General features: G+C 40.9%; 2 protein-coding genes across 2 annotated transcripts; both read left to right on the plus strand.

The window, feature by feature from the left end:
- The first annotated feature begins 6,357 nt into the window (after window positions 1-6,357).
- On the plus strand, window positions 6,358-7,242 carry LOC127137866 (uncharacterized). Its single transcript, XM_051064286.1, has one exon. The coding sequence runs from the start codon at window positions 6,358-6,360 to the stop codon at window positions 7,240-7,242; it is 885 nt and encodes a 294-aa protein (XP_050920243.1).
- A 7,332-nt stretch (window positions 7,243-14,574) lies between these two features.
- Window positions 14,575-15,459, plus strand: LOC127137867 (uncharacterized). Its single transcript, XM_051064287.1, has one exon. The coding sequence runs from the start codon at window positions 14,575-14,577 to the stop codon at window positions 15,457-15,459; it is 885 nt and encodes a 294-aa protein (XP_050920244.1).
- Window positions 15,460-15,810: the final 351 nt, after the last annotated feature.

Here is a 15,810-nt window from a genome sequence, read left to right on the forward strand (position 1 = left end):
CTATAATTTATTTTGAAATTGGATTAGTTTTTTAATAAGCATATTCTTTTCTTTAGCAATAAAATGATAATAGTTATTTCAAAACAAGATCAGTATTTGCATTGGATCCCTTCCATGTTTACTCATTGACAGTAAGCATCATAGAATATCTCCTTTCCCCACTTCATGGAGGACATGTGGCCAATTGACATTGGGGTAGAGAGAAAGAAACATTTTTCTTAGTGGGTGGCAGACACACATGACAGCAGTAGTGGTCTCTCTCTTTTTTTTCTGACCATAATATGGATAAGGAATTTTGAAATTGTACAAGAATGATAAAATAGACCAAGAGGAGGGTGACATCTCAAAGTAATAGTGGAGATCACTAGTGGGGAACAGAGGTCTGTTTTAAGGTTGGTTTTAATATTAAAAACCTAAAATCAATTTTCAAAGAAAAAAGAAATAGAAAAAAAGAGGTTTCAAGTTGGTTTTATCTCAGAAGAAGAATTGGAGTCCTTTATTCTTCCTGCTCCTGTCGTCACATAAAAAACCTCACATACCCTCATTCACCCTAAAAAGAAGAAAAAACAACAAATTTCCACTCATTCATAAAAAATCACTCACTACCACCTCCATGAAAGAGATCTTCCTTTTCCAACTACACGAGTTGCTACAGCCAAACACCATTTAAAAACACACTCAACCTCAACTCTCATCGCGCTTCTTCGACTCTTCATACGACCTCACTCCAACAACCACCACGATTAGGAATGCACTTTCAATAGAACAATTCCTTCCGTCACGATTCAAAGTTTCAACGCTGAATATCTCACAACGTCGACACCACCTCATCACCAGTATACGATGTTTTAGACATAAATTGCGCCTCCACCATCTTGAAGCCGCATCAACTCCATTTTGATAACAGTTAACATTTCAACGCTGCTTTGCTCGTGATTCCGACAAGTTCAACAACCTGTGGCGGTAGAAGTTGTTGTTTCGGTGAGGTTTTTGAGTTTTTTTTCATATATATCTATTGTGTTGTTGTGTTGCTACTGGGTTTTCGTTTTTGTTTCAATTTCCATTAGGATGTATATTCCTGTTTCACCGCATATTGACGGCCACTATTTTTTCCTCACGACCACTTGTTGTTGTGTTGCTTTTTTTTCCGGTTTTATTTTTGATTTAATTTCGGATTTTACACCGTATCCGTTATTGTTTTGTTTTATCAATTGAGTATTGATGTTAGAAAGTTAGTCTATTTGTTGCTTCTGATTTGTGGTGCGGTTTTTAGTTGAGCTTGTTTGTGTTTCTTTTCCATACACTATGATAATTTATGCATCAAGAGAATTTTACCAATTTTAAAACTTAAGCTCACATTTTTGTTTCTTGTAGTATCATCATGGATGGTTGAGCTTGTGAATCATAAATGGATGTTTGTAGAATACTGCTGTGTTTTGTTTTATTTGAACAAAGGTCTCATTTGGCATGTTTTGGTGGCTTGTGTGTTTCTCTGCCATGTCCATATGCTTGTTTGTTTTTCTTATACAATAATAATATTAGTACATGTAACTTGTGGTTTGTAGATTTGAATTTTTTTATTTGGTTCATGAGAAATTAAAATAAAGGTTTTTCTTTGCATTAATAAACGTGTCCATGCACCATTGTCATATTATAATAGTTTGTTATTTTAGTTTTTATGGGCTAATGGACTGTGTTGGGTAGGCTTATAAGAAGAAATAAGTTGTAAATACAATTTATCAAGTCATGTTTCTTTTAGTTTATCCATATGCGCGTTTTATTTGACATATATTAATGGATGTGTTACATAAGCAAATGACTATCTATGGCTGAGTGGTAGAGATGTTCAGCATTTCCCATATGGCCATGGGTTTGATTCTTAGTGCACATATCTCGCCCATCCAAGTTCTCGCAATTACTCAAAACACATCCAAACCAATCAAACTTTTTTTCTTACCGTCGTGCGATTGACCCTTAAACCCTTTCTCAAACGAAATGTATTTTGTTTCAAGACGTTGCAAAGCAATGTTTAGTCCACTTGAATGTGTGAGTAAGATTATGACGTTTCCCACGAATATTGATTTGTAAATCCATTCGGCCGTGATGCGAACGTCCTTTTCTCAACTTGTTTTGGGTAGTCCAATAATGTTTTCGTCGATTGACACAAAGTAGGTTTCGCTAAAATCGACCAACAAAGAAACACTTGTTTACCCAGAAATACGTAAACCTTGAGTTCTCTATTGTACCCGGAGACACGTATGAGCAAGATTCGTAAATCTTGTCAGGCCCATTAATAAAAAACTTAGGTTTAGTCTTCCTCGTTGCAAAAATATAAAAGCATTCTTGTCTCTTCTACTCTTTCTTTCCCACCTAATAACTTGAGAAAGCCTAACATTTCAAACTAACACTAATGCGCACAACTAACCTAACGGTTCCCGTTGAGTACAACAGACGTGGGGGGTGTTAATACCTTCCCCTTGCGTAATCGACTCCCGAACCCTGATTTGGTTGCGACGACCATAATCATTGTCGTTCTTTCTTGGGTTTTATCCATATTTCCCCTTTCCTTTTAGGAATAAATAAAGTTCGGTGGCGACTCTGTTCAATCTATCACTACGAGCCTGCGATTGCGCTTCGCTAGGTCGTGTTCTCACTTTTTTTGAGGTACGATAGATGGTGACTGTGTTGGGGACTACGTTTCCCTAAGTGAGTCAAGACGTTTGTGTGCCTTTGTTTGTTTACCTGTGTGGCTTTTTCTGTATTGCTTATGTTATTTTATTTTTATATTGATATATCTGTTGTATATGTGTCCGAGTGTGATGTTGGTACTTTGATTATTCTGATTGTAAACCATGTGGGAAAGACTCTATACCCAAGTCTAGAGTGAAAAACATAAGATAGGACGATGGTTGAGTAGTACAGACTCCCGAGGTGAATACTTCGTAAGAGTCGGTTTGAGAATCTCACTTAGCGTAGATCCTTTTGCAAATATTGTCGCCCGAGGTGAATACTTCGTAAGCTTCAATATTTCAACGGGGTCCATGACTCTAAGGACCTTTTAGAACATTGAAACTTTGGCCAACTAGGAATGATGGTTGTATAGTATGGATTTCTGATATGAATACTTCGTGAGAATCGGTACGAGAACCCCGCTCAGAATAGATTCTCTAGATGGAGTTGACGATCGGAAAGTATTTTCCGTAAGCGTCAATCATTCTTTTGAATTCGTGACTCTGAGTACCCTGTCTAGAACCAAAGTCGATGGTTGCATAGTACGAACTCTCGAGATGAATACTTCGTAAGAGTCGGTACGAGAACCTCACCCAGAATAGATTCCCTTGATGGAGTTGATGACCGGAAAGCATTTTCCGTAAGCGTCAAACATTCTTGTGAATCAGTGACTCTGGGGGTCCTTTGTAACAAAACCCTAGATCATACCCGGTGAGAACCCCATTTTGGAAAGTAATCATATTTATCCATACCTCGTACCTTTGAACCTGTACCAAAAACACATTGCATCCATCCATTCATTGCGTACGCATAAAAAGTAAAACTCTTAGTTTGTTTCATATTGTTTCAGGAATTCAAAACTTGTTAGCAAAATGAATCCTGAGAGAAGAAACACTTTTCAGTTCAAATACAAGAAAGTGAACCTTGCCATCCTGCAGAAGTTGAGTGCCAAAGTGACACCGATCAAACTCAACAGCTTTGTGCAAGAGTATGGAAGAATTTTGAACATCTTAGATGAGAAAATGGATGTGATGACTGCGGTGACTATTGCTCGGTTCTATGATCCACCTCTACGTTGTTTCACATTCTCTGATTTCCAGTTGGCTCCTACCTTGGAAGAGTTCTAGAGGACTGTAGGCCGGAATTTGAAGGATCATAATCCATTTCCTAAGTTTGATGAAGGTATCCTTCCCAAAAGGATACTTTAGCTTTGGGTTTGAACGTTTCTGAAGTCGTGGACAATTGGAATGTGAAAGGGGCTTTCAATAGTTTTTCTAGAAAGTTTTTGGAAGATCAAGCTAAGAAGATGGAAAAATAGGGGAATTGGAAAGCTTTCAATGCTATGTTAGCTGTGTTGGTATATGGGATAGTTCTCTTCCCAAATATTGACCATTTTGTGGACCATCTGGCTGTGAGGATCTTTCTCTCTGGTAACCCTGTACCGTTCCTCCTAGAAGACCTTCATTATGCTCTCCATGAGTGTTATAAGAAGAAAGGAGGAACCATTTTATGTTGTGTTCAGTTGTTGCATGTCTGGTTTAGATCTCATATGCCCGAAGAAGGCCCTTTTGTCTCAAAGGAACTCAAGCCCTCTCAGAAGTTAGCTTTTATCACCTCCAATCATGTTAAGTGGTATATCAGGGATTGGGAAACCGAGGATGTTATTGTCAGCATTGGAGACTTCCCCAATGTACCTTTGATAAGAACCAAGGGTTGAATCAACTACAACCCCATGTTATCTTTGAGGCAGCATGGTTACCGTATGAATGGCCCTCCAAAAGCTGAAGCTTTAGAGCCCTTCATCTTGCGCAGTGTTGAAGCAGATCACCCCATGGTGAAGAATATCAAGAGGTCATGTTAAGCAATCATCAGAAAGGGTAAAGAATTGGGTAAGAGAAATGTCATCGCTTGAGAGCCTTATACTTGTTGGGTGAGAGAGAGGGTTCAAATGGTTAAACTCCCTTTTCCATTCAATCCTTCTATCTATCCGTTGGTTCCTGAGCCAGAACCCATATTACCTGAAGATGTGGAGAAGCTTAATGCCCATATTAAGGAGCTGGAGTTGGAGAATACTGACTTGAGGATTAAGCTCGGTCGAGTCTCGGTAGAGAGTGGAAATTTGAAAGATAGTCAGCAGAAGAAGGACAAAGAACTTGAAATTTCCAACAAAAGGTCCAGGGAGTTTCAGGTAAGGAGAGAAAAGTTCGGACAAGCACTTTATGATACTAAATCTATGTTCAAGACGAAGGAGGAAGAGTTGGATAAAGATGTACTCCGGATCCAAAATCTCAACAAAACTCTAGAGTTGACTCTTGAAATGAAGAGGGAAGCATGTCTGATTTTTGAGATTCGTGCTCGTGAACTTGAGAACACCATTTAGAAGTACAAGGATGCTTGGGAACGTGAGAAGTTGAGGATTGAAGAGTCGGAAAGAGTTTGTACACGTTTGAATTATCAGTTGGAGCAAGCCGATATCATGATCCAGGAACTTGACTGTATGGATCAAGATGTTTCCTATTTGTTGTTGCTGAATGAGTGCAAATACTGGAGAAACCTCTATAGAGACATAGAGGTGACCAAGGCTGAAGACTTGCGCATCATTCAAGACCTCCAAGGACTTTACGCTGAGTGGAAGGGAAAATTTCTGAGACTGCCCAGATTTGCAAATTCCATCATGCAAGAGTTACCTGAGAAATTGCAAGAAGCTGATTGGTGCATGTGCCCAGAGAACACTCCACATCAAGTTTTAAATTTCATTAAATTTTGTAAGATGATGTTGGAGGGGCTGACCACCGACCTTGCTACGGTTCGGAAGGTCCGTATGCCGTAGGCATTTGCTTGTATTTGAACCTTGTTCTAAATTAATGAAAAATAGCTTTTGGGGTTCATTTTATTGTGTTTTATTGATTTGTTTCTTTGAATACTTGCGAACAAATGTTGTGGCATTTCTGAAATGAATAGTTGAAACTAACCAAGAGTTTTGCAAACAAGATGCATCCATACATGCATTCATACATTTTCAAAATAGAGTCTCACTCCGACCTTTCTTCCTCTAGTTTTACGCTGAATCTTCAACACCCGTATAATACTCGCGCCCGAGCAAGACAAAGGATGGCTGAACAAAAGCAAGAGAGCGCTCGAATTAGAGCCGAATTAGATGAGATTAAGGGGGGCATCTCCCAGATGAGAGAAATGCTACAAGCTTTGACTTTCAGATTTGAAGCTCCACAAGCGACCGTGATTTCAGAGATCAAGGGCCCAGCAGTCGAAGTCCAACTTCAGAGGTCTTTACCTTTAACCCTACCTCCATATGGGTTACCTTATGACTTCATCCCTCGAGTAGAAGTAGTGCATGACATGGGGAAATCTGTCTAACAAGTTATGCCATTGCCGGTTTACACCGATGCATGCCCATTTATCCATACGGTTGCTCCACCAGCTGCCTATGCTAGGCCTGTTCCGCACTTTGAAGATCAACATCATCTGTATCAGACTGCCGAATCAACCGTTAGTGGTGATGAAGTGAGATTTGAAGATTTCAGAGAGGTGAAGGAGAACATGCAACTCCTTGAGAAGAAGTTTTGAGAATTGGAAGGAGACCACGTCTTTGGTTTTGCTGCCAAAGAAATGTGCCTTGTATTTGGGTTGGTGATTCCAACTAAGTTCAAAACTCCAGATTTCGACAAATACAAGGGGCATACTTGCCCAAAAATCCATCTTATCATGTATTACCGTAAAGTGGCTGCTCATGTGGAAGATGACAAGCTGATGATCCACTGTTTCCAAGATAGCTTGAGTGGGGCTCCTTCCAAATGGTATTTAAGTTTGGATCAAAGTAGGATCAGATGCTTCCAAGACCTATTAGACGCCTTCATCAAACACTACAAATACAACATGGACAAGGATCCTGATAGAAGACAGCTGCAATGCATGTTCCAGTATGACAAAGAGTCCTTCAAGGAATATGCTCAGAGATGGAGGGAATTGGCATCTCAAGTTGAACCACCTCTTGCCGAAAAGGAACTTGCTGAACTATTCATTGACACTGTTCAACCCCAATTCTATGAGAAGATGGTTGGAATCACTTCTTTGGGTTTCTCTGAGCTTGTTGCTATAGGAGCTCGTGTTGAATATGGCTTAACAAATGGTAAACTTGTAGCTGTAGATGGAACTTCAAGTGTTAATCCGAAGAAGTTCTCTGGAGGGTTTCCCCAAAAAAAGGAAGGTGAAACCAATGATGTGTCTATTGGCCAAGGAAGAGCTCCTCCAAGAAGAAGACAACAACAATATTCACAAAAACATTATGTTCAACAACCTTTTCCATATCAACAACCTATATATCCCGTTCAGTATGCCCCACAACCGTACATAGATAATGTGATGCCCGCCTTCAACCAACAACCTGCTCAAGCTTATCAACCACCTCCAGTTTATCGACCAGCTCCAGTTCAACAACGTGCTCCTGCTCCCCCGATTTATCAACAAGCACCAGCATCTCCCGCTTATCAATAACCAAGAGCTCAGGCTCCAAGACAAAATGCTCAGAATCAAAACAGGAGACAGGGGGATAGGGCAACCTACAATCCAATTCCAATGTCATATACAAAGCTTTATCCCTCTCTGTTGCAAAAAGGTTTGGTGGTTCCTAAACATATGGGACCTCCACCTGATCGTTTGCCTCCATGGTACAACCCTAATGCACATTGTCCTTTTCATGAGGGTGCCCCCGGGCATGACCTAGAGGGTTTCTATGCATTGAAGCATAGGGTTCGTGAGCTGATGGATAGAAAGATTCTTTCTTTTGCGGATATGGGACCAAATGTGAAGAATAATCCTCTTCCCCCCCCCCCCCCCCATGGAGACCCTATAGTGAGCGCGATTAAAGATGCCTTTGATGGTGTTATGGTTGATAATGTTTATGATGTTAAGACTCCTTTGGCAGCATTCCACGCTCGATTGGTGGAAGTTGGCCTGATTGATGTTTGTCATGACAGCTGTGAGGAGTGTGCCACACATCCAAGGGGGTGTCAGATGGTACAAGATAATATTCAAGACTTGATGAACAAAGAAGTGCTTCAAATCTCCGGTATTGCGAAGAATGAAGATGTGTCAGTAATTGAACCTTGTTTCAATTTACCTGAACCGGTTGAAATCCCTTACTATAGTAGTAGAGTGGTGCTTGCGAATAGTCATTTGTCACCTGTTGAGATCTGTATGCCTACGCCGTTTCCATATAAAACCACCAAGGTCGTGCCTTGGAAATATGAGATTACCGCTGTGGATAAGATTGTTAAAGGAAATGAAGACGACGAAGTGACAGAAGCTGTGAATGAGGACGTCACCAATATTGCAGGAATGAGCAGAATGACCCGTAGTGGTCGAATTTATACGCCTGAATTCAATGTGAGTCCTCAAGCGCCAACAAAGGAATCTACAGTTATAGATCCTACCAAAGAACCCGAAGTAGTCCAATCTGAAGATGTTGTTGAATTCTTGAAGTTGATCAAGAGAAGTGATTACAAGGTTGTGGATCAGCTGCATCAAACACCATCTAAGATTTCTATTTTGTCTCTGTTATTGAACTCCCAGACCCATACGGAGGTTTTGTTGAAGGTGCTTGCCCAAGCTCATGTAATACAAAGCATAACAATAGACCAGTTTGATGGGGGGGGGGGGGGTTGCAAACATCACAACTTGTAATACTTTAAGCTTTAGTGGAGAGGAATTACTGGAAGATGGACAAAATCACAATCATGCTCTCCATATCTCAGTGAAGTGCAAAGATGATGCTTTGGCAAGAGTCTTGGTTGATACCGGATCTTCTTTAAATGTGATGCCAAAGAGAAAGCTTGCCAAGTTATCTTATTAAGGACCGACCATGAAGCCTAGTGCCTTGATAGTGAAAGCTTTTGATGATTCCCGGAGAACCGTGATTGGAGAGGTAGAACTTCCCATACTGATTGGCCCTTACATATTCCCGATTACTTTCCAAATCATGGATATTAATCCAGTATATAGTTTCTTATTGGGGCATCCTTGGATTCGTGCTGCAGGGGCAGTTACCTCCACTTTACATCAGAAAATGAAGTTTTTAGTGGACAATCAACTGATCATGATTTCTGGAGAGGAGGACTTTGTGGTCAGTCATCTCTCATCCTTCAGGTACATCGAGGCTGATGAGGACGCTTTGGAAACTTCTTTCCAAGCTCTTGAAATAGCCAACGCCACTTTTATGGAGATGAAGGACCTTGATGGGAAAGCTTGTTCATCTTTCGCTTCTCTGAAAAGAGGCAAGTCTAGTATGGAAGGAGGAAACCCTGAAGGTTAGGGCCAACTTATTGATGTTCGTGAAAAGCATGATTGTTTCGGTCTGGGATATGTGTCTTCCGCTAAGAAAGAAGCCTGGGTCCCTGCAAAGGACAAAACCTGAAGCATCCAGGAAGTATTCCTCAGTACCGGATTCATCCATGGAGATCAGGTCAACGCAATTGAAGATAACACCGAAGATGAAGATGAGCCATGTTTGGTTTACCGGTGTGAGACAACTTTGAACAATTGGAAGGCAGTTGAGATCCCTGAAATTTTTCCTTTGTCAAAGTAATAATTGTTGTTTTTCCTTTCAAACCCTTAGCTCTGCCCAAGGCTAATGGATCATGTTGTAGGGCCTCTTTTCATTTTCAAATAATCATTATCATTGAATGAAATGCATTTTATTAAATTCTTATTATTCATTTATTTGCTTTCTCTTAAGAAAATGACAATCTTTTAAAAAAAAAACTTTTCATTTGTGCATCTTTTATTTTTACTTTTCTAAAAAAATCAATCATTCAAACATGCAGAATAAATGATAACCCCGTTGGATTCAATGACTCTAATCCCTCTCATAACTTTGACTCCCCTATCTACCAAGCGGAAGAAGAGGGTGAAGAAGGTTGTTACATCCCCGACGAATTAGCCAGGCTGCTCGAGCACGAGTCCAAAGCCCTTCAGCCACATGAAGAACCGGTAGAAACAATCAACCTTGGCACAGAGAAAAAGAAGAAAGAAGTCAAAGTCGGGACCAACTTGAAGTAAGCGTCAAAGAGAGATTGGTCAAGCTACTACAAGAATATATGGATGTATTTGCATGGTCATACCAGGATATGCCAGGCATGGACACCGACATCATTAAACATAAGCTGCCACTTCAGCCAGACTGTCCGCCAATAAAGTAGAAACTCCGAAGAACAATACCAGATATGGCTCTAAAGATTCGTGAAGAAGTCAAACGACAATTTGAAGCTGGTTTCCTCACAGTGGCAAAGTACCCACAATGGGTAGCTAAAATTGTACTTGTGCCTAAGAAGGATGGCAAGGTGAGGATGTGTGTTGACTATAGGGATCTGAACAAAGCTAGTCCAACTGACGGTTTCCCTCTACCACACATTGATACTCTAGTAGACAACACTGCAAGTTTTGTTGTATTCTCCTTTATGGATGGATTTTCTGGATACAATCAAATCAAGATGGCTCGAGATGACATGGAGAAGACCACTTTTATTACCCCTTGGGGGACGTTTTGCTACAAGGTGATGCTTTTCGGTCTCAAAAATTTCGGGGTGACTTACCAAAGAGCTATGGTCACTCTTTTCCATGATATGAAGCACAAGGAGATAGAGGTCTATGTCGATGACATGATCGCTAAATCTCAGAATGAAGAGGATCATATGAACCATATAAAGAAGTTGTTTGAACGCCTCAGAAAGTTTAGGCTATAATTAAACCCTGCAAAATGCACATTTGGTGTCCGTTCAGGGAAGTTGCTTGGTTTCATCGTTAGTCAATGAGGAATTGAGGTGGACCATGACAAGGTCCGAGCTATACAAGAAATTCCTGCTCCACGCACCGAGCGAGAAGTTAGAGGGTTCCTTGGATGTTTGAATTGCATCTCAAGGTTTATCTCACATATGACGACCACGTGTGAGCCTATCTTAAAATTGCTTCAAAAAGATCAAGCTATCGAATGGAATTCTGATTGTCAAAAAGCTTTTGAGAAGATCCATCAATACTTGCAAGAGTCCCCCTATTTTGATTCCACCTGTCCCAGGAAAGCCATTAATTATGTATCTGACTGCGCTTGAAGGGTCAATGGGATGCGTGCTGGGGCAACGTGACGAAACTGGTTGGAAAGAACATGTTATTTATTATCTGAGAAAAAAGTTTACTGATTGTGTGCCTTTGTTTGTTTACCTGTGTGGCTTTTTCTATATTGCTTATGTTATTTTATTTTTATATTGATATATCTGTTGTATATGTGTCCGAGTGTGATGTTGGTACTTTGATTATTCTGATTGTAAACCATGTGGGAAAGACTCTATACCCAAGTCTAGAGTGAAAAACATAAGATAGGACGATGGTTGAGTAGTACAGACTCCCGAGGTGAATACTTCGTAAGAGTCGGTTTGAGAATCTCACTTAGCGTAGATCCTTTTGCAAATATTGTCGCCCGAGGTGAATACTTTGTAAGCTTCAATATTTCAACGGGGTCCATGACTCTAAGGACCTTTTAGAACATTGAAACTTTGGCCAACTAGGAATGATGGTTGTATAGTATGGATTTCTGATATGAATACTTCGTGAGAATCGGTACGAGAACCCCGCTCAGAATAGATTCTCTAGATGGAGTTGACGATCGGAAAGTATTTTCCGTAAGCGTCAATCATTCTTTTGAATTCGTGACTCTGAGTACCCTGTCTAGAACCAAAGTCGATGGTTGCATAGTACGAACTCTCGAGATGAATACTTCGTAAGAGTCGGTACGAGAACCTCACCCAGAATAGATTCCCTTGATGGAGTTGATGACCGGAAAGCATTTTCCGTAAGCGTCAAACATTCTTGTGAATCAGTGACTCTGGGGGTCCTTTGTAACAAAACCCTAGATCATACCCGGTGAGAACCCCATTTTGGAAAGTAATCATATTTATCCATACCTCGTACCTTTGAACCTGTACCAAAAACACATTGCATCCATCCATTCATTGCGTACGCATAAAAAGTAAAACTCTTAGTTTGTTTCATATTGTTTCAGGAATTCAAAACTTGTTAGCAAAATGAATCCTGAGAGAAGAAACACTTTTCAGTTCAAATACAAGAAAGTGAACCTTGCCATCCTGCAGAAGTTGAGTGCCAAAGTGACACCGATCAAACTCAACAGCTTTGTGCAAGAGTATGGAAGAATTTTGAACATCTTAGATGAGAAAATGGATGTGATGACTGCGGTGACTATTGCTCGGTTCTATGATCCACCTCTACGTTGTTTCACATTCTCTGATTTCCAGTTGGCTCCTACCTTGGAAGAGTTCTAGAGGACTGTAGGCCGGAATTTGAAGGATCATAATCCATTTCCTAAGTTTGATGAAGGTATCCTTCCCAAAAGGATACTTTAGCTTTGGGTTTGAACGTTTCTGAAGTCGTGGACAATTGGAATGTGAAAGGGGCTTTCAATAGTTTTTCTAGAAAGTTTTTGGAAGATCAAGCTAAGAAGATGGAAAAATAGGGGAATTGGAAAGCTTTCAATGCTATGTTAGCTGTGTTGGTATATGGGATAGTTCTCTTCCCAAATATTGACCATTTTGTGGACCATCTGGCTGTGAGGATCTTTCTCTCTGGTAACCCTGTACCGTTCCTCCTAGAAGACCTTCATTATGCTCTCCATGAGTGTTATAAGAAGAAAGGAGGAACCATTTTATGTTGTGTTCAGTTGTTGCATGTCTGGTTTAGATCTCATATGCCCGAAGAAGGCCCTTTTGTCTCAAAGGAACTCAAGCCCTCTCAGAAGTTAGCTTTTATCACCTCCAATCATGTTAAGTGGTATATCAGGGATTGGGAAACCGAGGATGTTATTGTCAGCATTGGAGACTTCCCCAATGTACCTTTGATAAGAACCAAGGGTTGAATCAACTACAACCCCATGTTATCTTTGAGGCAGCATGGTTACCGTATGAATGGCCCTCCAAAAGCTGAAGCTTTAGAGCCCTTCATCTTGCGCAGTGTTGAAGCAGATCACCCCATGGTGAAGAATATCAAGAGGTCATGTTAAGCAATCATCAGAAAGGGTAAAGAATTGGGTAAGAGAAATGTCATCGCTTGAGAGCCTTATACTTGTTGGGTGAGAGAGAGGGTTCAAATGGTTAAACTCCCTTTTCCATTCAATCCTTCTATCTATCCGTTGGTTCCTGAGCCAGAACCCATATTACCTGAAGATGTGGAGAAGCTTAATGCCCATATTAAGGAGCTGGAGTTGGAGAATACTGACTTGAGGATTAAGCTCGGTCGAGTCTCGGTAGAGAGTGGAAATTTGAAAGATAGTCAGCAGAAGAAGGACAAAGAACTTGAAATTTCCAACAAAAGGTCCAGGGAGTTTCAGGTAAGGAGAGAAAAGTTCGGACAAGCACTTTATGATACTAAATCTATGTTCAAGACGAAGGAGGAAGAGTTGGATAAAGATGTACTCCGGATCCAAAATCTCAACAAAACTCTAGAGTTGACTCTTGAAATGAAGAGGGAAGCATGTCTGATTTTTGAGATTCGTGCTCGTGAACTTGAGAACACCATTTAGAAGTACAAGGATGCTTGGGAACGTGAGAAGTTGAGGATTGAAGAGTCGGAAAGAGTTTGTACACGTTTGAATTATCAGTTGGAGCAAGCCGATATCATGATCCAGGAACTTGACTGTATGGATCAAGATGTTTCCTATTTGTTGTTGCTGAATGAGTGCAAATACTGGAGAAACCTCTATAGAGACATAGAGGTGACCAAGGCTGAAGACTTGCGCATCATTCAAGACCTCCAAGGACTTTACGCTGAGTGGAAGGGAAAATTTCTGAGACTGCCCAGATTTGCAAATTCCATCATGCAAGAGTTACCTGAGAAATTGCAAGAAGCTGATTGGTGCATGTGCCCAGAGAACACTCCACATCAAGTTTTAAATTTCATTAAATTTTGTAAGATGATGTTGGAGGGGCTGACCACCGACCTTGCTACGGTTCGGAAGGTCCGTATGCCGTAGGCATTTGCTTGTATTTGAACCTTGTTCTAAATTAATGAAAAATAGCTTTTGGGGTTCATTTTATTGTGTTTTATTGATTTGTTTCTTTGAATACTTGCGAACAAATGTTGTGGCATTTCTGAAATGAATAGTTGAAACTAACCAAGAGTTTTGCAAACAAGATGCATCCATACATGCATTCATACATTTTCAAAATAGAGTCTCACTCCGACCTTTCTTCCTCTAGTTTTACGCTGAATCTTCAACACCCGTATAATACTCGCGCCCGAGCAAGACAAAGGATGGCTGAACAAAAGCAAGAGAGCGCTCGAATTAGAGCCGAATTAGATGAGATTAAGGGGGGCATCTCCCAGATGAGAGAAATGCTACAAGCTTTGACTTTCAGATTTGAAGCTCCACAAGCGACCGTGATTTCAGAGATCAAGGGCCCAGCAGTCGAAGTCCAACTTCAGAGGTCTTTACCTTTAACCCTACCTCCATATGGGTTACCTTATGACTTCATCCCTCGAGTAGAAGTAGTGCATGACATGGGGAAATCTGTCTAACAAGTTATGCCATTGCCGGTTTACACCGATGCATGCCCATTTATCCATACGGTTGCTCCACCAGCTGCCTATGCTAGGCCTGTTCCGCACTTTGAAGATCAACATCATCTGTATCAGACTGCCGAATCAACCGTTAGTGGTGATGAAGTGAGATTTGAAGATTTCAGAGAGGTGAAGGAGAACATGCAACTCCTTGAGAAGAAGTTTTGAGAATTGGAAGGAGACCACGTCTTTGGTTTTGCTGACAAAGAAATGTGCCTTGTATTTGGGTTGGTGATTCCAACTAAGTTCAAAACTCCAGATTTCGACAAATACAAGGGGCATACTTGCCCAAAAATCCATCTCATCATGTATTACCGTAAAGTGGCTGCTCATGTGGAAGATGACAAGCTGATGATCCACTGTTTCCAAGATAGCTTGAGTGGGGCTCCTTCCAAATGGTATTTAAGTTTGGATCAAAGTAGGATCAGATGCTTCCAAGACCTATTAGACGCCTTCATCAAACACTACAAATACAACATGGACAAGGATCCTGATAGAAGACAGCTGCAATGCATGTTCCAGTATGACAAAGAGTCCTTCAAGGAATATGCTCAGAGATGGAGGGAATTGGCATCTCAAGTTGAACCACTTCTTGCCGAAAAGGAACTTGCTGAACTATTCATTGACACTGTTCAACCCCAATTCTATGAGAAGATGGTTGGAATCACTTCTTTGGGTTTCTCTGAGCTTGTTGCTATAGGAGCTCGTGTTGAATATGGCTTAACAAATGGTAAACTTGTAGCTGTAGATGGAACTTCAAGTGTTAATCCGAAGAAGTTCTCTGGAGGGTTTCCCCAAAAAAAGGAAGGTGAAACCAATGATGTGTCTATTGGCCAAGGAAGAGCTCCTCCAAGAAGAAGACAACAACAATATTCACAAAAACATTATGTTCAACAACCTTTTCCATATCAACAACCTATATATCCCGTTCAGTATGCCCCACAACCGTACATAGATAATGTGATGCCCGCCTTCAACCAACAACCTGCTCAAGCTTATCAACCACCTCCAGTTTATCGACCAGCTCCAGTTCAACAACGTGCTCCTGCTCCCCCGATTTATCAACAAGCACCAGCATCTCCCGCTTATCAATAACCAAGAGCTCAGGCTCCAAGACAAAATGCTCAGAATCAAAACAGGAGACAGGGGGATAGGGCAACCTACAATCCAATTCCAATGTCATATACAAAGCTTTATCCCTCTCTGTTGCAAAAAGGTTTGGTGGTTCCTAAACATATGGGACCTCCACCTGATCGTTTGCCTCCATGGTACAACCCTAATGCACATTGTCCTTTTCATGAGGGTGCCCCCGGGCATGACCTAGAGGGTTTCTATGCATTGAAGCATAGGGTTCGTGAGCTGATGGATAGAAAGATTCTTTCTTTTGCGGATATGGGACCAAATGTGAAGAATAATCCTCTTCCCCCCCCCCCCCCCCCCATGGAG

The sequence above is a fragment of the Lathyrus oleraceus genome, chromosome 4 (genome assembly GCF_024323335.1).
Source record: "Lathyrus oleraceus cultivar Zhongwan6 chromosome 4, CAAS_Psat_ZW6_1.0, whole genome shotgun sequence".
Classification (NCBI taxonomy): Eukaryota; Viridiplantae; Streptophyta; class Magnoliopsida; order Fabales; family Fabaceae; genus Lathyrus; species Lathyrus oleraceus.

What these genes read in the sequence shown, in the direction of transcription:
- LOC127137867 (XM_051064287.1), top strand. Translation starts at nt 14,575, where the DNA reads ATGTGCCTTGTATTTGGGTTGGTGATTCCAACTAAGTTCAAAACTCCA.
- LOC127137866 (XM_051064286.1), top strand. Translation starts at nt 6,358, where the DNA reads ATGTGCCTTGTATTTGGGTTGGTGATTCCAACTAAGTTCAAAACTCCA.